Source organism: Citrus sinensis, chromosome 9 (assembly GCF_022201045.2).
Source record: "Citrus sinensis cultivar Valencia sweet orange chromosome 9, DVS_A1.0, whole genome shotgun sequence".
Classification (NCBI taxonomy): Eukaryota; Viridiplantae; Streptophyta; class Magnoliopsida; order Sapindales; family Rutaceae; genus Citrus; species Citrus sinensis.
The window spans coordinates 1575421-1595548 of NC_068564.1; the positions used below are offsets into that span (position 1 = coordinate 1575421).

A 20128-nucleotide genomic window follows, 5' to 3' on the forward strand; every position below is an offset into this window, starting at 1 on the left:
ACCCAAGCTAGTTGGCCCATTATGGAATGCGTGATAACGCCCAGATTGAAAAGGAGTTTGAAAAAAGGGGTAGCTAATTTAAATATATTAAAAAACAAATGAATAAGTTCCAGAAAATTTTACTATCAATGCAAATTGTATTTATTTAATTTAAATTTGTGTCCGCTCAAACACCTCTAAAACAGAAAACAGAAAGAAGGATTCCAATGGGTGATAATAAACTACAACACCAACTCCCACAGAACATTGGTTTCTCAAAAACTTGAACAATTCTTGTCTTTAATCCTTCTTCTTCAATGCACCTTTGGGAATTCGACTCAAAACCTTCTTCAAAACCTTTTCATCAAAGACTGCATATTGCTTCTTGATCTCAATCGTTGCCTTCTCACCAAATGAATCAATCTTGTCCTCGTACTTCTCATAAATCACGGGCACGGTGTGTAGCAAAACAAATACTGTTTCAAAAGAACCATACAAAAGATCCAAACACTTCAGCAAGAATACAATCCATTTAAGAAAATAAGCCATTAAAACTAACGAATGTTTCTTACCAATGTAGAATAATGTCACGAAGTTGCACCAATTACCGACAACAGACAAAAGCCACAAGCCAGCAATGACCTAAGCGAAAAAAGGGCAGTAGCATGTCAATGGCATGAGAACAACAGCTGCAATAACTTAATAACGGATGCAAATGGCATCAATTCACTAATAATTATGGACTGTGAGGTTTAACAAAAAAGTTTTATCAAAAAGCTTTATCCACAAGTATGTTTTTGTCACAGAGTGAGCCCAAATAAAAGATGCTTGATGAAACAAATAAAGGCATTGCACTGCCAAGGAATGCATAAAGAATAAAGCAGAAAGAAGGAACATACACCAAGAAACTTCTTCAAGTCCCTTCCAGATGCAATTTCCCGCAGGACAGCCAAGGCTCGGTTGATTTCATACCTCAAGGCAGAGGCGAATTCAAGGACAAACTTCTCAGGAAGTGTAACAACTGGAATCTCTGGCGGTGATCTGGTAGAAGGACAGTAAAATGAAGACTATAAAGAATTTGCATTGGGGATTAACTTATAGAAGGAATATCCAACTCCATACTTGTTGATAAATGTGGATGCATTGGACCACAGGAAGAGAACAGCCAGAGAGAGAATCGATATATGGCAGACCAAAGTGATTAAATGGTATTCCAGCAACTCAAAGAGAACCCACATTGCAGTGGCTCCACCTAGCACACCAGCAGATATTTTCTTGTTCCTCCATAGGAAAATATCAGCAGCTGAGAAAAAGATATACATAAGACTAAGAAAAAAGCTTACAAAATATAATCCATACGCTGCTACCTGCACTAGTGTGTGCATCTACAAAAGAGTGAGAAGAGAGTTACATGATCCCTGCACATCCTTTAAGCTTAAATAAAGCACCAATCAATTAAAAGTCACCCAGCTGATTCTCGAGATTGGGTTCCAATATATGAACTCCATATGCTATTCGAAAATTTACAATGGCATTATTCTCATTATATAAAACCACATGCTAATGAGCTTCCTCAAAAGTATCATATTCAGTAAAATCACCAAAATGTAAGTGCACTTAACAAATATCCGTAAATCCCTAAAATGCAATAACACTGCAATCATAAACTAATCCCATACTAAATGTCCACAAATATATATATATATTTAAAAAAAGCCTAGCTTTACCTTTTTTTTTTCTCTTCATCAATATTTAAAATCGTATAAAAAATTGGAAAAAATAGTTCATTTTTTTTAAGCTCCTGTGAAGTTAATCTCAGCTAACTAACCAACAAAAAAAATAAAGCAACCTCAGATCGTGCATTTTACTGAAATAAACAATTAACGAGAGGAAAAAGAGGGTACGTTTTCCAGCTCCGAGGACATGGTGAATAGGTTTTTCTCTTCCGAAGAGCCTGAATACTTTGGACTTAAAGGCGTCAATAGACGACGGCTTGTCGTCATCGGAGTCAGATGACGAGGAGTCGTGGCCATGGATCTTATCCGTGATCTTCTCCACCAGTGATTTGTCGGATGATTCGTGCTCAGGTGCATGTTCCGCCATAGATCTCTGCCGCCGAGTAAGCGCCGATGAAAATGAATTGAAAAATGTACTAGACTCTAGAACGAGAGAGAGCGAGACTCGGTGGGAACAAGGAGCAAAGAAAGCGTTTCGGCTTCTTTTTGAGCGTGACTATTTTTACAGGAAAACCAGGTGATGAAATCTCGGCCGTTCAAATTTTTTTATTTAGTACGAATCTCAGGTTCGGATACGAGGCTCGCAAGTTTGGTATAAATCGGAAAACGAGGGACGGCCACGTGTTACTTGGAAAAGATTACGAGCGAATCTAGGGTTACGGTTTTGTGATGGCTGTGACTGCTGCCACTCATAAATCGTTTTTCTCTTTATGATTTACCAAAAAAAAAAAAAAAAAAAAACTCGCTAGCTAGTTGCTATTAAAGTATAATAATGGATTATAACTTTTCAAAAAAAAAAAAAAGACTATAAGAAAATAAATTAGAGTTTTGAATAATAAAATTGTCTGAAAAGATTCAAGTAAAAATTATTTTTTTACTTGAATTTATGAAATTAGCTATTGTATCTAGTAAATATTTTTTAAAATTATCAAATATATAATTTATTTAGAATAGTTATGATAACTAGTAATATTAGATAATTGTAATTTAAATTTAATATCATTTCCTAAAAATATAAAATAATTAATTTATCATACTCTTTTTTTAATTTAATTTTGTTTCCTGAAAATTAAAACAGCTAGTTCATTATGTTATCTTTTATTTTATGTTCACTTTATTTCCTCAAAATTATATAAATGGCTAATTTATGAGGACGCTAAAACATGATCGCTATCGTCAAAATTCAAAATTTTAAAACCAACGGTGATAAAGTTGGCTGTGATGGACGCGGCTGTTTCTATAGAACAGCCGGGTGATAAATTCTTCGTCCCGCGACTCGAGGCTAAATAGACGTTAACTTAACGAGCAACACCTCCCCTTCGCTTTGATAAGGACTTTAGGGTGACGCCGTTCGCACGCGGTATATTCTACGCGGACCCTACAAGTTGCCGTCTATTTGATTCCCGCGGTCTAGGTGCTTACGTGGCGTCTCATGATTGGATATGCTCAATGTGAGGAGAAAAAATGAGCAATCGTAGTCAGGCGACACGTGTCTCTAAAAATTAAAGAAGAAGGTGATTTGGTTGGTGCGGCCGATGAGCAAGTAACGACCAACTTCAAACTTCGATTGCATCGTCCCCAAAAGAGAAAAATCAATTGGAAAATTGAAGTTCTGAATGTCGTAAGTAATTGATTTATGTTGAATATATTTTAACGTATGAATATGATCAACAATAGCACTAGATTTTTATGCATGACTCATTTTGAAGTTTTTACGGCTTATATATTTACCATAATTTAGAGTCCAATCTATTTCACAATCTAGCTAGAAACATATATTTATAATAAAATTTTAAGAAACATAACGATAAGTTAAATAAATAGAATTAATAAACACAATAATATAACATATATAGCAATAATAAAATACAAATAGAGAGATCCGCATTTTCTGACAAATTAATACATAACAAATAAATAGAGTGCAGCACAAAAACGAGGATCCCTTCCCACAACTTGCTGAAAACGTGCATGGCACTGAGATTCAACAAGGTGTTGTCTAGTGGGATTTAAAAACTGAATCATTTTCTAAATGACTCTGCCAACTCGGCTACGACAGCAAGTGAACGTCCACCTTCACTCAAAGCCCCCACGGCTTGTTCTTTCGGTGCCCTAATACCTTCGATCACTCTCCCTTTTCCATTCTTTGCGTCCATCAACTCAGTCAGTGCTCCCTAACTCGCCTGCAGTCACCAATCCACCAACCCATCTCCTAACTCTCGGCCACCGTTAGAGGATCTCTGATCTTTTCCACCAAAAAGGCCATATTAACCATTTGATCCCCGTTTGAAGGCCAAGCTACCATAGGAACCCCGGTACGCACAGCTTCAAGCACCGAGTTCCACCGTCAGTGAGCCGTAAACCGACCACCGAGTCATGACTTAGTACATCCACTTGAGGAGCCCATGATTTCACCGGCAACCCCCAATCTCTCGTTCTCTCCACAAACCCTTCTGGCGAAAACAGTTCCGCACTAGCCTCAGCATCCGCCACCGTCAAAGTCTGACGAAACTCATCCTCCAGAGGCGGAAAAAGCACCACCCACAAGAACGCAGCGCCGCTCCTCTTTAACCGCATAGCCATTTCTTTCAACAGCTTGGTACTAAAGAATCTCATGCACCGAAACACAAAAACACAATGCAATGACTTGGTTGTTTGTCAAGCCAACTGAAGCACGTATGGTCATCATTTTTGTTATCACTAGTAGTCGCGGCTAGAATTGCGCCTGTACAATATAGAGGCGGCATTTGCTCTCCGTATGGCACGCACTTGCCATCTTTCAAAGCTCTGAGAGCTCTTGTTTCGAGTGTTTCCAAATCTGTTTATTATGATTCCTGACGATTTTGTCATTTCTATTGCAGCGTCAATCACGTTCTTGTATGCTAGCTTTCCTTTGCTCTAATGGGTGGCAAGACAGGGATATCAAGAACCATTTGAGGATCTTTCAAGCCATTTGTGGTTCCATAAGTATTGGGAAGATACAGAACTTGGGCTAGCGCAGATGCGCTGCTGGCGTAGAATAAGTAAGTGGGGATATTTAGACTGCAAGATACTTGCAAAGCGACTTTGTGAAAGAAGTCGATGATTAAGGTCTTGAGGTTAGATGTTTTTGATTGGATTATTAGGGTTTTGTGGAGATTAGGGCTATTGAGTAGGGCTAGTTGGCCACGTAATCTTGGGACTTTCAGCAACGGATGGGTGGTGAGTAATGTCAAGCTGATCGGATATTACTGTGGGAGGTGGTAGAAGGTGGTGCCGGGAGTGGTGGTGGCGGCAGAGACAGCGGAGATGTAATTAGAGATGTCGCCAGCAATAGACGTTGGAAAGGTGGAGATTATGATGGTGACGGAGAAATAAGGGTAATGGGTGAGTATTAATTTGCCTAATTCATCCATGGAGAGTAAGTGGCTACTTCCTGGAGAAGGATTAAAGAACAATCGTATTATTATCCTCCGTAGCCATTACTTATTAGCAATTTACAGAATAAGTAAATTGTAAACAATGAACTAAATGATGATGAGACATCATATCATAATCTCTTTTATGTCTTAATAAACAAATAATTTATTAATTTATCGCAAATTTAAGAAGAATGTTATATTCTAATTATTACTTGTGCCATCTTGATGTGTGTACTATTCCTTTGACCACGATTCACTCATAAATTTCAAAAGTTATCATGTATATACAAAAAATATTAATAAATTTTAGAACATCTATATAGGAGACAAAAATTTATGTAAGTGTACTGTATATAGACATATAAAAAATTAATGTATTTACTTTTCAAAATTTAATACCCTAGAAGATAAAATATTTCAAATGGTTAAAGCTTAAAGAACATAAACTCTTTAAGTACATCAGTCATTAGTTTAATTTTTAGTCTCAAATCATTACATGCATATTTAGAAAATAGTTGAATTGAGAAAATTGAAGTTGTCAATAAACAAAAATTCTTAATTTTAAGAATTTTATATGCTATTTATTATTGCTATATTTTCTATTCGACAAATTATTAATTTATATTTTCTTTGGGCTCTATAGGATTCAAAAAAATTATTATTTTATGTATTTAACGAAATTATTAATTTAGTAAATAGGGCCAATTTGGATCGGAAGATTTTATTATTTAATTTAATTTATTAATTTATTAACACTAATTTATTGAGGTTTTACGATATAACTGGTTATATATTTTATGATCAATCATTTTATAATGTTTTATTTATAATGAATTGTATGAAATCCATGTTTATATCACATCAATGAGGATATAAAAATTTGGTATTCCATACTCTGTGGAAATGTCGTGAGTGTAACTACAACAATCTTTTAATATAAGTGGGAGAAATTTTAAAATACATTATAGGTACTACACTCAATTTATGCATGTATAATATTTATAATTTAATTAAATATAACTATAAATTACTAAATAATTTTTCAAAATAAATACACAAACACAAAGTATATGTGCATTGCATTAATTGAGTGTATTATCTCTTTATATCTTCTTGAATCTCTAGACGCTGAATTAAAACTCGTAGTCGTCCGTACTCCATTCCTTATCTAAACGAGTGGCCAACTCAGCTAGGGCAGCAAGTGAACACCCACCTTCTCTCAAAGCCCCCATAGCTTTCTCTTTCAATGCCCTAGTCCGTTCACGAAGCACTTTCCCTTTCCCATTCTCTGAGTCCATCAACTCAATCACTCGTTTCTCTAACTCAGCTCCATACACCAACCCGTCTTCAGACTCGACAACCGGCACAGCCACCTCAATGTCCTCCACCAAAAACGATCTATTCACCATTTGATCCCCAATAAAAGGCCAAGCCACCATAGGCACCCCAGCACACAATGCTTCAATCACAGAGTTCCACCCGCAGTGAGTGACAAACCCACCCACCGAGTCATGACTTAGTACATCCGTTTGCGGAGCCCATGATTTCACCACCAACCCCCTATCTCTCGTTCTCTCCAAAAAATCTTCAGGCAAAAACATTTCCACACTCACCTCAGCATCCGCCACCGCCAAATTCCGACGAAACTCGTCCTCCGGCGGGGGAACACGCACCACCCACAAGAACCTAACCCGGCTCCTCTCTAGCCCGATGGCCATTTCTTTCAACTGCTTGCTGCTAAAGAACACCATGCTACCGAAACATAAGAACACAACGCTTTGCTTCGGTTGTAAGTCGAGCCAACTCAAGCACATATGGTAATCATTTTTGTTATCAACAGTCGCAGCTAGAACCGGCCCTAAGCAATATACAGGCGGCATTGTTTCTCCATTTGGTACGCACTTGCCATCTTTTAATGCTTGACTAGCCCTTTGTTCGAGTGTTTCAAAAGTGTTGATGATGATCCCGCAAGATTTTGTCATCTGAATTGCAGTGTCGATGGTGTTCTTGAGTACGCTGTCATCAGGAGGGAACATTTCTTTTGCCCTAATTGGTGGCAAGCCAGGAATATGATCAAGAAGCATTTCACTTTCAGCGTCAACTCTGAAGCAGTCATTATCTGTGATATTCTTGAGATTTGGATAATGCAAGATTTGTGCGAGGGCCGTGGCGCCGCTGGTGAAGAAGAAGTAAGTGGGGATATTGAGACTTGAAGATACTTGCAAGGCAGCTTTGCAAAAGAAGTCGATGACAAGGGCTTTGAGTGTTGAAGTTTTAAAAAGGGTTAGTAGGGTTTGGTGGAGATTAGGATTATTGAGTTCAGCTAACCTGTCACGTAATCTCGTGACTTCATCAATGGATGGGTAGTATTTTAGGCCAAGCTCATCGGATACGGTCGGGAGGTGGTGGAAGGTGATACCGGAGACGGCGAAGATGTAGTGAGAAGTGTCACCGGCGACGGTGTTCGGGAAGGTGGGGACTATCATGGTGATGGAGAAAGAAGGGTGACGGGTTAGTATTAATTTGCCCAATTCAATCATTGGCACTAAATGGCTTCTTCCTGGTGAAGGATATAGAACAATTGTTTTGTTATTATGATCCGCCATGGACACAGCTTAATTGCCTTTGCTAGTGAGTTACAAGAGGAGCATAACAATACATATATGCTAACTGCTGAGGTGATCTTTACGTCAAGTAATATTCTATCTGATAAAAGTAATATTATTTTATGAAATAAAAATTTAGCATGCATGGAGGCACGCCACCGATAATCTAGAATCACAAGGCATGCATCTCTGATGAAAATATTGTAGCAGAGCTACCAAACTTGAGTAATACGAATTCAAAGTTGTTAGATCACATGGCAGCACACTTGGCATTCATTAGTGTTTTGGAAAGTTAAAGTCATCAACCTTATCTCTTAGCTTATTATTAATTCAAGCCGCACTTTTGTATTTATCAAGATCAAGATAAAGATAACAATTGTGCTGGGCTTGATCTTATTCTTGGCATTATCGTGTTTCCTGTAGAGCACTATAAATGTAATGATTATGAGATGAATACGAATAACAAAAAGGTGTTTTCTTTCTTCTTCAAGCTCATCTTTATAATTTAAGTATCTCTAGCTCTCCACTCACTTCATTTTCTTTAATTAAGGCTAATAAGTAAGTAGTAATAGAGGAAACATTTTGTTGCATGGAAACAAGTAGTAAATAATGATGCCTTTACTTCATAATATTTTGTATGGTTAAAAAAATCGTGTTCACTAATAATTCATTGACACGAGTAATTAAGAGCTATAAGTGATTAATTACCTTTTTTTTTTTTAATCCAACAACTATAAAAAAAAAAATCATGGGTTTGCGTCGCTCACAAGAACATAAAGTTCAGATCCTGATACTAGCAAAGCAATTCCGATAGTTAAAAGAGTTGCCGTGTTTGTTAGATTTAATCTCAACCATTTTGGCAGCGGTGTCTAGCCAGTCGGTTCGAGCTCTCAACAGGGGCTCGTTCTCTTAACAAACGAGAGAAATGAACACATATGTGAATTGTTAAAATCTCAAAATGAACGCATTTTTGCTATGCTACTAATACCGTGTTAATAAAGACAAAGAGAGAGAGAGAGAGAGACTACTGAGAGAGTGATGGAGCGAGAAGAAAAAGAAGCTAATTCGGGGCCGAGAGATATATAGACTGCTTTGTCACTCTCAAGTTTGAGAAAGTATGGGCCTTCAGGTCCAACGTCTGCCCAAATCTAGATCAATGTGTTTGTGCGGAGCCGGAGCGGTTCCCGGCCCACACATTTGAAGCCCACAGAACATGAGTTTTACATAAATGTAGTTTTCTCCCTTCCTCATAAAAGTTACTACCATAATAAAATAAGGGATTACCACTTTTTCCTCTTCAGAAATTAACATATACTATTTACTTTCCTGCTGTTTTTATAATAGTCAAAAACTCTCCTGACAGCTTAAGTTTACACTATTACCTTTATTTTAATTACTCTTTTATTTACATTTATTATAAATTAAATAAATTACATGAATAGAAACTAAATAAAAAATTAAGCATTAAAAATAAGAAATATATGTTTTAATATGAGAAAAAAATTAATAATAAATTTTTTTTCTTGTAATTATTTATTTTGTGAACATTTTCTTATAATAAACATTTTGTAATATTTTAAAATTAAATGTAAAAAGATAGAAAAAATATTTTATTATTTATCTTATAATAAATTTTTATTTGTCATTCAAGTTTTCTTATAATAATTTTCTTATATATTTATTATAAGAAAATTTTCACAAATTAAATAAGTACAAGAAAAAAATTTTATTATTAATTTTTTTGCTCATATCAAAACATATATTTCTTGTTTTTAATGCTTAATTTTTTATTTAGTTTCTATTCATGTGATTTATTTAATTTATAATAAATATAAATAAAACAATAGTTGAAAATAAGGGTAATATTGTAAACTTATGCTACCAGGAGAGTTTTTTACCATTATAAAAACAACAGGGAGAAAAATGATATATATTGATTACTGTAGTGGGGAAATTGGCAATCTCCCTAATAAAATTAATAACCTACCAAACAATACAAATAACTAAAATGAAGCGGATGATATATTCTTCTTTATCCAACTGAATAATTTATGGTTTTAATACAGCATTAAGATCATTCTTAACTAAAAATTTCCATTTGCAGTCTATATTCTCTTTTGCCATGCTAGGATCAAGAAAACATCTAGGATACAGAAACAGAACCCATTACAAAAAATCAAGGAATCTGCCTCCATTAACCACCCCTTTTCAACTTCAACAACAATATCGTTAATATCCACACGATCTTGTCAAACAAGGTCCAGAAATTAACTCCTGCTGAATAAGTTTATCACACATGCAAGTGTTTGGGATATGCCCATAAGCTGGAAATGGATTCTTCATCTGATTCACTGTCACTGTCTGAAGAAGATGACAGTGACAAGGGATCGTCCAGTAGATATTTAACGACCTAAAATGACAAATGCAGGATGAACATAGCTAATCAGTATAAAATTAAGATGATGCAGAATAAGATAATGAAAAAGGGAAAAAGGGCTAAGGGATGAAATAAGAAACCATGACACTAAGTGATATATGGAAGTTCAATCCTTTGGATGTCATTAAAGTTCTAGCAATTTCAAACCAAGGGACATATTATCCAGCTCATAGAAGAACGTTAGAGATAGCTTTAAGTTAATCATGTACCATATGTACCTGGCAAGGGGATAGAAGCTTGATTTGCTGATTTTTGAATTTCAGACCACAGCGTTCATTAGAACATTTCAAGTTATTAAGCCATACTACTGCATTGCAGTGCCCACAGAATCCCCTATTTGATGTTAGTTTCTTCAATGAATTACCTGATACAAAGACAGAAGGCAATAGTAAGAGCAAATGTTTTGCAAATTAAAGATGACAGGTATAGAAGGCAGAAACATATGTTGGAATCCGAATTCATGGATGTGCACGTTTGTGCGCATGTGCTCAGAAAAAAGGAGAGAGATTCTTGAAAGCATATATATTCATATGTGCCATAGGAAATCTCTAAGTGCAACAAATGGCTCATTATAGCATTTTAAAATTGAAAGAGCAAAGTAAATAATTCTATATACCAGATCAAAATAATAATATTGTCAAATATCAAGACTGTTTTGTTTCAAAAGAAAGGTGACTTCACATAAGTTAGCTTAACCACTGAGTGTACACATAAGATCTAGAAAATAGCATAACACTTATACCTTACAAGAGATGGTAAATCCCATACCTATATATGCTCCTTTAAATGTTTCTAGCCAATCAACAGAGGGCTGGGAAGCCATGTTATCTTGTAGAAGTGTATTCATTTTATCTTCTATCACTCTGCCGCTCTGCTGAACTTTGGTCTTTAAACAATTATCAGAATTACTGAAATATATGGCATATTGCAACTGCCACAGGTGGTTATCACTTGCCGCTAAATTCCAAGACCTTCACATGGAGAGGCCAAAACAATCAAACTATGAAGAAAATAAACTTAATTTTTAAAGGAAAACTATAAAAGATACATGGCAATGCAATGAGGAGGTCAGCCATGCAAGGAGTCTCAATAAATGCTCTATGTAGAAAAAAAGAAAATTACCAGCAGATTTGCCCAACAGAAACTAAAGATTGCAAATCCAGAAATCTAAAAATATGTACAAGAACATCCTGGGGTAGTTGGACAGAGCCTGCAAGTATATGTTAAGAAAATGATTATGAAGGTGGATCAAGCATTTCCCTCTCCAATTTTCAATAAAGAATTACGCTCAGCTTAGAAAAAAATTCAACATCAGTGAATGGTGCATACCTTGCTCTTCCTGGCGAGCTTTACAGTGCCTCTTAAGGGCAACCTTAGCCTGTTTATATTCTGTAATGGCCAGATTCTTTTTCTGCTTTGGCAATACTGCCTCTGCACTCTGAAAAAGAAGATGCGCAGCAGAAACAGCACTGGATGTCTGCATTCTGATCATAAAATAATCATCATAAATAATATTAGCAGATTTTACTAGAAAACCCAACACAACCAAAGAATGTCATCTAGAGGGTATGTTCATAACTGGTGTCCTGCTGCTTAATTGCAATACAGCAGCAGCTAAAGTTCATCTAATGATTCCATTTCACAACACAGAAATAAATTAATATATAAGCAGCAATTAGAATTGGGGAAGGCCAAGAGGCCATCCACAATTTGTTTCATTTACAACAACTAATTAAAAAAATACAAAAAAGGTTTCTAGTATTTGATCACTTAACAAACGACAACCTAATTTCCCATGAAGTCTAAAATTGGTAAATTATGATCCTGTATTAATCTCTTTTAATCAAAATTATAAACTGGGTATCCAATTTTGACAAAATTACAACACAAGAACAAATGAACAGGCAACAAATACAAAATCGAAAAGAAGATATACATACTCGGGAAGGAGACGAAAGGCGGCGAGAGAATCTTGAAAGATGAGGGACTGAACATTCTTGGGGAGTTTGGAGTAAGCTCCTCTGAATATAAAGCTCAGCTCTTTACAAGCAATTGGGTATCTGTAGATTCTTGTAAGAGCTTCTTTTAAGCCTAGCTTTTGATATCTCTCCGTTGAATTTGACATTTTCTGAAGCTTTGTTACGACAACAAAACAATTAATGTTTCTCAGTTTGATAGAATTAGCAACAGAACAACGCCTGCCGGGGCAGGGCCAGGGCGGGGGCGCAAAGATACATGACCATCATTGTTAGCCTTTTGTACCAATTGAAAATTATTTGTGCCATATTTTAATATTTTTTATTTTTAATTAAAAAATAATTTTATTGTTTTAGTTATGCAATTTTCTATTGAATGACTTAAACAAATTTTAATCTCAAACTAATTTTTCTTTTAACATATTGGTCACAAATTTTCAAGCTATATATTCAATAAACTCTAAATTAAAGACATTAGAGTATGTTACAAGTATGAGAAAGGATTTGCGTGGAATTGCTCCGGTATGACAATCTAAAAATGTTTTATCACGTGACATAACACTAGATCTCCTTCTCCTTGTCGAATCCACTAAATTTAGATTAAATTATTAATGGATCATAAAAGCAAAGTCTCTGCTCTACCGCATGATTTTTCCTATGAACTAGTTAGAGGGGAGGGGGGGGGGGGGGGGGAAGATTAACGCTAGAGCAAAGATTGCTATGTCTCATCATCTACTGTGAAGAAGTTTGTGACTCTATTAAGTAAAAATAAGTAATCACACACAACAAACAGTAAAGTGCAAATTTCTAGAAGAAAAAGAAAGTGTTGTACCATCAAAGATTACACAGATACTAATTTACAAATGCTATTGTATTACAATGTTCCATAAAACTAACAGAACAATCAGAACAACCCAATATTCAGATTCTGCATTTTCCAAATACCACACATTCACATAAAAATGAATACTATATCCTAAGAAGACTTGTGGCAAATGGTTCTGATGAATGGCCTAACGAACACCGAGAACCCTATTGTATACGGGCACCTCCTCTGAAGCTTTGCCCTGTCTGTCTGCATTTCATGTGTGAGGATTCGATGACACAACTTTCTATTGAATGCAACATTACTGTTGTATGCCTGGACAGACTGCATGCCACGTCGACGGGTACTTTGGCTTCTAAAATCAATCACTGTTTTTCATAAAAAGTAGATGAGGACAGAAGTAGCCTGCAGCATTCGACTAATCTATAGGAAATAAGTTAATTGTTCCTTCTTCCTTGAACCTCCTTCTCCATACAGATCATTCCACTGTTTTAGCTCATTCATTACTGAACCCTCAGAAGCAAAACTAGCAGCAACCTGCATTATAGTATTAGAACATTAAATATCAATCAAGTTATTGTAGGTTACAATGGAAACATAGAACAATAAATGTCTTTCTGCAACTAAAATCTGCATGCCAGAGTTCAAAATTTATCAACTAATATTGTATCAGTTCAAAATGACACAAGCTTGTCATTGCCAAACATGCAGCAAGCCATCAAAAATCTTGAGCATCTTAGTTGGAACAGTGAACATAATGTGTAGCAGAATTTGACAACATTGACTAGCACTTGTGATGCCTTCAAACCACCAATTATATCAATTTTCCAAAAAATTAAACTGCAGTTGTTAACGGTGACACTGAAGAACACAGTCCATTGCATATATCTTTGCTTTGTTTATATCTTGAGCATCGAGAGAAAGGTAAAGTACCTGATTTTTTGCCTGCCTCATATCTTCCATATTCAAAGGTCTCAAAGTAATTACTCGTTCCTCTTTAGCTTCTTCTTTTGTTTCTGAAGCATCTTCTGAGCTCTTAGCAGCTTCCTCTCTCTTTTTCTTTTCCTGTTTAAAGTTATTTAGAGAAGAAAATCAGATATTTCATCATAACAGGTATTGGATATAGCAAGAAGTGGGATAAGATCAGCAATGACTGCAAAGTAGAGGAATATTTCATGTCTTTACCATATCCTTCTTTCTCTCCTCTTGTATCAACTCTCTAACAGGTCGATATGCAGCTGTGACACACAAATTCTGTTGCAAACAGTTCATGCCTGAGCTGATTAGAGCCAGTAATGAATTTATTTCAAGAGATATTACCGTTAACATATTTAATAACAAACCTTGAGATCACTTCCACTATATCCCTCAGTCATAGCTGCAAGCTCCTTGAAGTCTAGATCTTCGACCTTCTCTTTTGCCAGAAGTGTTTTCAAAATCATTTCCCTGTTTTCGGCAGATGGCAGTCCAACCATGATTCTGCTCGACATAGAAAAGCATTGGAATAAGAAACATGAAGCTAACATTTTAATATGCCAACCACCAGTCACCGTACAACAAGGGTCACACATAAAAAGTTAGGACTTTGTAACATTTTCTAATGCACCAAACAGAGAGACAAATAAAGTTTTACCAAGAGAAATCGTTAACGCTTAAAATAGTTTCAATATGATAAATAGATGCAAATTCAGTAAAATCAATAACTTAGGGAGGTCGAATGAATATCTGCTCAACATTGATTGACGAATTCAGAAAATACATTAATCATATAATTTCCTCAGAATTTGGGATAGCAAGACAAGGGAAGATATGCTTTCAACGCCAACAAGTGCTGCTGAAGAGGATTTAATTAACTACTGCATTAATATACCTGCGTTCAAATCGCCTAATAATGGCTTCATCAAGGTCAAATGGCCTGTTGGTTGCAGCAAGAACCAGAATTCTCTCACCGTTCCTTGTCAATAACCCATCCCAGTGCGTCATGAATTCATTCTTAATCTTCCGCATAGCCTCGTGCTCCCCAACTCTGGTTCTCTGGCCAAGCATGCTGTCAACCTCATCCACAAAAATTATTGTTGGAGAGACCTTTGCTGCAAGTGTGAACAAAGCTCGAACATTCTTTTCATCCTCCCCAAACCATTTTGAAGTGATGGTGGACATTGAGACATTAATGAAACTTGCCCCAGCTTCATTTGCAATTGCCTTGGCCAACATTGTTTTGCCAGTACCAGGAGGTCCAAAAAGTAAAATACCCCGGCATGGTTTCAGAAGCCCACCTTTGAACAGGTCCGGTCTTCGAAGAGGGAGCATGACCAGCTCCTGTAGTGATTCTTTAATCTCATTCAAGGCCCCAATATCTGCAAAGGTCACTCCAATCTCATTTGCAGGGATAACCTCTGGCCTAATGCGCTTCTCAAACTCATTGTCTGGAGGAAATTCCTGCAGGCAACCATAAAAATTCCACAGTGAGACAGAGCTGAAAGAACTAAAGAGAAACAATGATAAAGATATATAGGATTTTCAACTCACAGGTGCCTTGGCTGGAGGAGGATTCTCGCTATCCTTCTTCACCACAGGAACTGATTTTTCCATCTCACTTCTGCTTTCTGATGCTGGGTTTTCCTTTGACTCTGTCTTTGCAGTAACAGCCTCCTCTCCAGTTTCCTGAAAATGACAAGAAGGGTTAGTTGCACCCGGATCACTATGCTCAAATTGTTGAATAAGGTTTCGAGAGTAAAATCAACCTTGGCACCATCAGCATTTGTCTCCATTTTCAGGCTGTCCTTCCCAAATCTTTTGCATTCCTGGAATATACTCAATCCATGGGACAAGCTGTTCAAAATCCAGAATAGTAATCAGATAAAACCCTCACCATTTGATTGGTAAAGAAGAAGAAAGAAAAAGATTATTAAGAAAGGCATATACCTCTTGGATGATATAACAAGCTTCCCATTTCGGTATTCTGGATCCTCGTTGTCCATTAAATGATGAGAAATTGCTGATACCACGATTTCTTCTATGTAATTACTAAGCACCATTGTATCTGCCTGGCAGATTGAACCCAAATCATCGCATTCAAGATCATTGGCCGCAAGTACTTCAGCAATGTGGTTTTTGTTATCTTGAAACTGGAGAACCTTCATATCCTCTTCCAGTTTAGCTTTCCAGTTAACTAGATGAGTTTCATCTTCAGGTAGTTTGACTTCAAGATTGTATGGGAATAAAATGGTGAGCCTCTCATCTACATCCCTGCAATCATCTTCTGGTTCCAACATCCTAGAGCCAAGCACCAAAACTGATCCCGAAAGTTTCTTCAACAATTTGTCCAACAAATTGTAAAACCTTTGTGATTGAAATAAAAGCTTATCAACGTCCCTGAGGTATAAAATGACAGAACTGGTTTCAGTTATTGAAACCAATACCTGTATGAAAAATAACAAGTTATTACCCATTTATTTCATATTTCGAGTCCAGAAAGAAAAGCTTATAAAAAAACTGTGCTGACTGTATAGTTGAGGCACTTTATGCATAACACATTCACTCACACATACACTCACAGACACACATATGAAGTTAAGAACAGGTATCTTCCAATCAAGATCTCCCATAAATTTAACAACATTTTATCTTTCAAGACGAGCAGTTTAGTACTTAAGATACCTTGTACAGAGACTGTAGAAAAAGTTTCTCATCGAAACACCAGCTGCTTATGCGCTTGAGTGGAGCTGAAAATAAATCAATGAAAATTATGTATTAGCCACAGTAAGTTATAGGATTTTTTGGTAACTGTATATGAAGTATGAGATACTGTGAAGAAGCTACTGCAAGCCATATATCTACTTGAATGAAAGCCATGGTAAAAAGTAAGATTTTTTGGTAATCATATTCACTTTTTTGAAAACTAGGAGTGATGTAGGGAATGTTCCAGAAAACTTATAAGTTGCTAGTGTACATTGTAATAACAAGGTTTCTGGTGAAGATATCATGATCAAATCAAGTAAAAGTGAATTCATCGCAATGAGCATAATGTGTCTCCGACAGAAGATTGTTAACTGCCTATGAAAGTATCTTGTATTTATGAGAACAATCAGGATAACAATCAGAATTAACAGAGAGACAATGTGATGCAGTAACCTTTTAAGATTTCAGGATAGTATGAAAAGAATACAAATTACTAACCTGGACTTGGAGAAGCACCAAGGGAGGAGATGCTACTCATATCAGAGGCATTTCTACGATGTTTTGGCAGAAAACTTGAACCTTCCATACATCTGAAAAATTATGAAGCAATTAGAATCCAGTAGGCACAAATGATCCACTCAACAAATGAAGCTTAAAATCTAACTGTTAGTTCATATGCTATACCTTGATTTCAAATCAACATTACTGCTCTGCCGATGCAATGTTCCTGTGAAACAATTATTGATCAGAGCAATAATAAATGTTGAGAAAAAGAATCAACAAGAAATGAAAACAGTAAAACAAAAACAATCAAGATTATATTTGAAGTAGAAAAATCATATGGAAATCATCAAAACCTCGGATCAACAAACATCAACGAACATCAAACTTCATTCCAATAAGCAGAATTGCTAAACATATCCAACAAATAGATCAGTACTTTATTTCTACCTTTGTTTTCTTCCCTTGGAGGGAGTTTTGAGAAGGAGCCAAGCAAACCGGACATCCGCTCCAATGTCATCTCTGAGATGGACCTCTTAAAAGACTACAAAACAAAGCAACTAATCAGGAAAAAGACACACAACTTCAGGCTATCGGTTTACTTTTGTATCCAACAGAAGCATTCTGCAGTATGGAGCAAAATGGATAAGCATTCGGAATCTCAACAAAGGTAAACTATTTTCTGACTTTATGACTTATATTCATCCACTTTGTTCTAACAACATATGATGTGACAATGCAACAGTAAACACATTTCAGATTCAGAAACCTTAAAGACATAGTATTTTTATCAGTAGAAGTCAGGGAAAGCTTACAGGTTCTTTTCTGGCACAACCGTATTTGTTTTGCATCTGTAGGTAGGTAAACACAAAGAATGTAAGTACCAATCAGAGAGAATTCAAATGAATTAAAAATTATATTAAAATAATATATGCGTCTGTCAAGATGTGATAGTCACCTTTAAGGAAAAGTCATTAACATCTAACAGGAGCAACTTTGACTCAAAGAAATGTGCTAAAGCCTTGGCGAGCATTTGCTGATAAAGTTCTACAGAAAATCAATTGGCAACAAGAATATATTAAAAATGAACTGTGGACATAGATGCTTTAGTTTAACACTTCAATCAGATTCAAAAATGAATTTTGAACAAAGATTTGATGCAGACTAGACTAGCATATCATATCCCCATTATCTTACCAGCAGGTCCTGACAGCAAAATAGTTCTGCTTGCTGGTGAAAGATTCCGGGTGTGTTTGGAAATTTCAGAGTGTTTAAGGTGAACATATGCAGCACTTGTCAACAACATCCGCGTTCTCTCGCTGTCGTTGCCATCATCAGAATGAGGATATTAGTATTAGATATAACCATTAAATCTGTCTCTAATTGACGTGTTGGAGAAAGCTTGTTTGATACAAGAACTTCTTATGATTATTACATGTTAGGCTCCTTAGCTTAACAACATCACTAACTTATGACTAAAAGACAGAAAAAGTTGATGATATATCCAGTTGCATAATCCACAAATTCCGGGTTAATACCACAGTACATGCTATTACAAAAAATATATAAGACCATAAATTCTTCCAGGGGGAAAAAGGCCATAATCTAAAATTTGTTGAGTATTTATTTATAAAAGAAAACAAGAACATCAAATATTTATCAAAATGCAGAGACAAAGTCATAATCTAATTTTATTTTATTTCATTTTTTTGGTAATTATTGAGATCACATGATCTATATAATATTCAAAAGAAAACTAAGAAATCAAACTAGCTTTTTCACAGAGATGAATTAGATCTCTTTTTTCCCAGTAAAACAGGACATGGAAAAAGTAATCTGCCAAAACAAAAAAAGTAAAAACTCTCTATTTATTAAAAGCCAGTGAACAAACTAGTAAAAGGAACAGAGGATCACAGAGATTTTAAATTGAACATTTATTTATCATCTTTGTATCTCAGGATCTTAAAATGCTCATAGAACTCCAAAACCAAACATTTAAAAGAAAAAAAAATTATCTAACACAATAAGACACAAACGAAAGGAAATTAACAAACTGCAACTCTCTTGCTTACCTAAGATAATAAGGAAACTCATCAAAGGTGGTCTTGATATCCTTGCCATCAAGCACTTGCCTCATCAGCTCCTTCTCAATCTGCTCTCCAGATACACCCTCCGTCGAGGAATAAGAGCCAGAGCTTGAACCACCTCCCCATTTACTCACACTTTGCCCTGAAGCCAATCCCAATCCCATCCCCACTCCAACTCCCACGCTCAAAGCTGACAACAATATATGCTTTTGCTCCATTTTTCTCTCCCAAAATGCTAACTTTTTCAATACCCTCTTCTCAAAATTTCAACTTTAATAATTTTTCACCTGCAAAATGCAATCTTTGAACTCTGGTCCCAACTGGGTTGTTGGTGAATGAAGAAGAAATAAATGGATTAAAAAAAAATCTGGTTTTGTCCGAATAGAACGTTGTGTCAAAGGCTTGATGACAGGTAAATGGACTTCTTGTTGGTTGCACTCGCTAATTGTTGTTATGTGGTGTCCTTCTCTTCAACTATTTATAGCAATGCTTTATGCTTATTATACTAATGGACGTTAAATGCTTGCTTGGTTGCCGGGAAAAATATATTATTATCAATTTTTTCTCTTGCTTTTTTGACTTACTGGTGACTCTCTTCCTTTTCTTCTAATTGGTCGGCTTTCTTTTCTATAACTTTTTAACTCGTTGGCAGCTTTTTGTTTTTGCGATTATTTAATTGTTATTAAATTAATTAATTATAATAAGGTTAATCATGCAACCCCCACCCTCAACTTTGGCTGTCATCCGTTCGTTTGATCATGTTTTTATTTGAAAAAAAAAATCATAAATAGCATTTATTTCTATGTGAATGGTCGTTTGGACACCATATCTTATTTTCGCTCAAAGCTCAAACATTTTATTTTCCAAAATTAAAGGGAGATTGTGATATCTCATATTG

General features: G+C 35.8%; 4 protein-coding genes across 4 annotated transcripts; all 4 read right to left on the minus strand.

The window, feature by feature from the left end:
- Nucleotides 1–117: 117 nt before the first annotated feature.
- On the minus strand, nt 118–2237 carry LOC102620513 (reticulon-like protein B3). The gene is made up of 5 exons (XM_006490540.4): nt 1884–2237; nt 1102–1282; nt 879–1020; nt 552–621; nt 118–455 (listed from the first exon to the last, which is right to left on the minus strand). The coding sequence occupies exons 1-5, from the start codon at nt 2080–2082 to the stop codon at nt 280–282; spliced, it is 768 nt and encodes a 255-aa protein (XP_006490603.2). The 5' UTR covers nt 2083–2237; the 3' UTR covers nt 118–279.
- Nucleotides 2238–6249: 4012 nt separating this feature from the next.
- On the minus strand, nt 6250–7722 carry LOC102621339 (anthocyanidin 5,3-O-glucosyltransferase-like). The gene has a single exon (XM_006490627.3). The coding sequence runs from the start codon at nt 7720–7722 to the stop codon at nt 6250–6252; it is 1473 nt and encodes a 490-aa protein (XP_006490690.2).
- Nucleotides 7723–9726: 2004 nt separating this feature from the next.
- LOC102620777 (F-box protein At5g52880) lies at nt 9727–12424 on the minus strand. Its single transcript, XM_006490541.4, has 6 exons — nt 12100–12424; nt 11489–11643; nt 11282–11369; nt 10928–11130; nt 10378–10523; nt 9727–10132 (listed from the first exon to the last, which is right to left on the minus strand). The coding sequence occupies exons 1-6, from the start codon at nt 12282–12284 to the stop codon at nt 10013–10015; spliced, it is 897 nt and encodes a 298-aa protein (XP_006490604.2). The 5' UTR covers nt 12285–12424; the 3' UTR covers nt 9727–10012.
- Nucleotides 12425–12923: 499 nt separating this feature from the next.
- On the minus strand, nt 12924–19760 carry LOC102621068 (hypothetical protein). Its single transcript, XM_006490542.4, has 16 exons — nt 19216–19760; nt 18341–18462; nt 18102–18190; nt 17959–17994; nt 17594–17687; nt 17327–17369; nt 17141–17232; nt 16622–16686; nt 15887–16383; nt 15706–15793; nt 15491–15625; nt 14832–15400; nt 14305–14440; nt 14147–14215; nt 13895–14026; nt 12924–13498 (listed from the first exon to the last, which is right to left on the minus strand). Exons 1-16 carry the CDS (start codon nt 19446–19448, stop codon nt 13385–13387), a joined length of 2514 nt encoding a protein of 837 aa, XP_006490605.1. The 5' UTR covers nt 19449–19760; the 3' UTR covers nt 12924–13384.
- Between the last annotated feature and the right edge of the window lie 368 nt (nt 19761–20128).

Bases quoted from the DNA above. Each gene is read 5' to 3' on its own strand.
- LOC102620513 (XM_006490540.4), bottom strand. From the start codon at position 2,082: ATGGCGGAACATGCACCTGAGCACGAATCATCCGACAAATCACTGGTG. The intron at 1,021-1,101 runs GTATGGAGTTGG...TCCTTCTACCAG, and splicing joins GCATCCACATTTATCAACAA to ATCACCGCCAGAGATTCCAG. The intron at 456-551 runs GTAAGAAACATT...CTTTTGAAACAG, and splicing joins CGTGACATTATTCTACATTG to TATTTGTTTTGCTACACACC.
- LOC102621339 (XM_006490627.3), bottom strand. From the start codon at position 7,722: ATGGCGGATCATAATAACAAAACAATTGTTCTATATCCTTCACCAGGA.
- LOC102620777 (XM_006490541.4), bottom strand. From the start codon at position 12,284: ATGTCAAATTCAACGGAGAGATATCAAAAGCTAGGCTTAAAAGAAGCT. The intron at 11,644-12,099 runs GTATGTATATCT...TTTTATGATCAG, and splicing joins GCCTTTCGTCTCCTTCCCGA to AATGCAGACATCCAGTGCTG. The intron at 10,524-10,927 runs GTATGGGATTTA...TCTTTGTATCAG, and splicing joins ATTTAAAGGAGCATATATAG to GTAATTCATTGAAGAAACTA.
- LOC102621068 (XM_006490542.4), bottom strand. From the start codon at position 19,448: ATGGAGCAAAAGCATATATTGTTGTCAGCTTTGAGCGTGGGAGTTGGA. The intron at 18,463-19,215 runs GTAAGCAAGAGA...TGGCAACGACAG, and splicing joins GAGTTTCCTTATTATCTTAG to CGAGAGAACGCGGATGTTGT. The intron at 14,441-14,831 runs GTATATTAATGC...TATGTCGAGCAG, and splicing joins ATTAGGCGATTTGAACGCAG to AATCATGGTTGGACTGCCAT.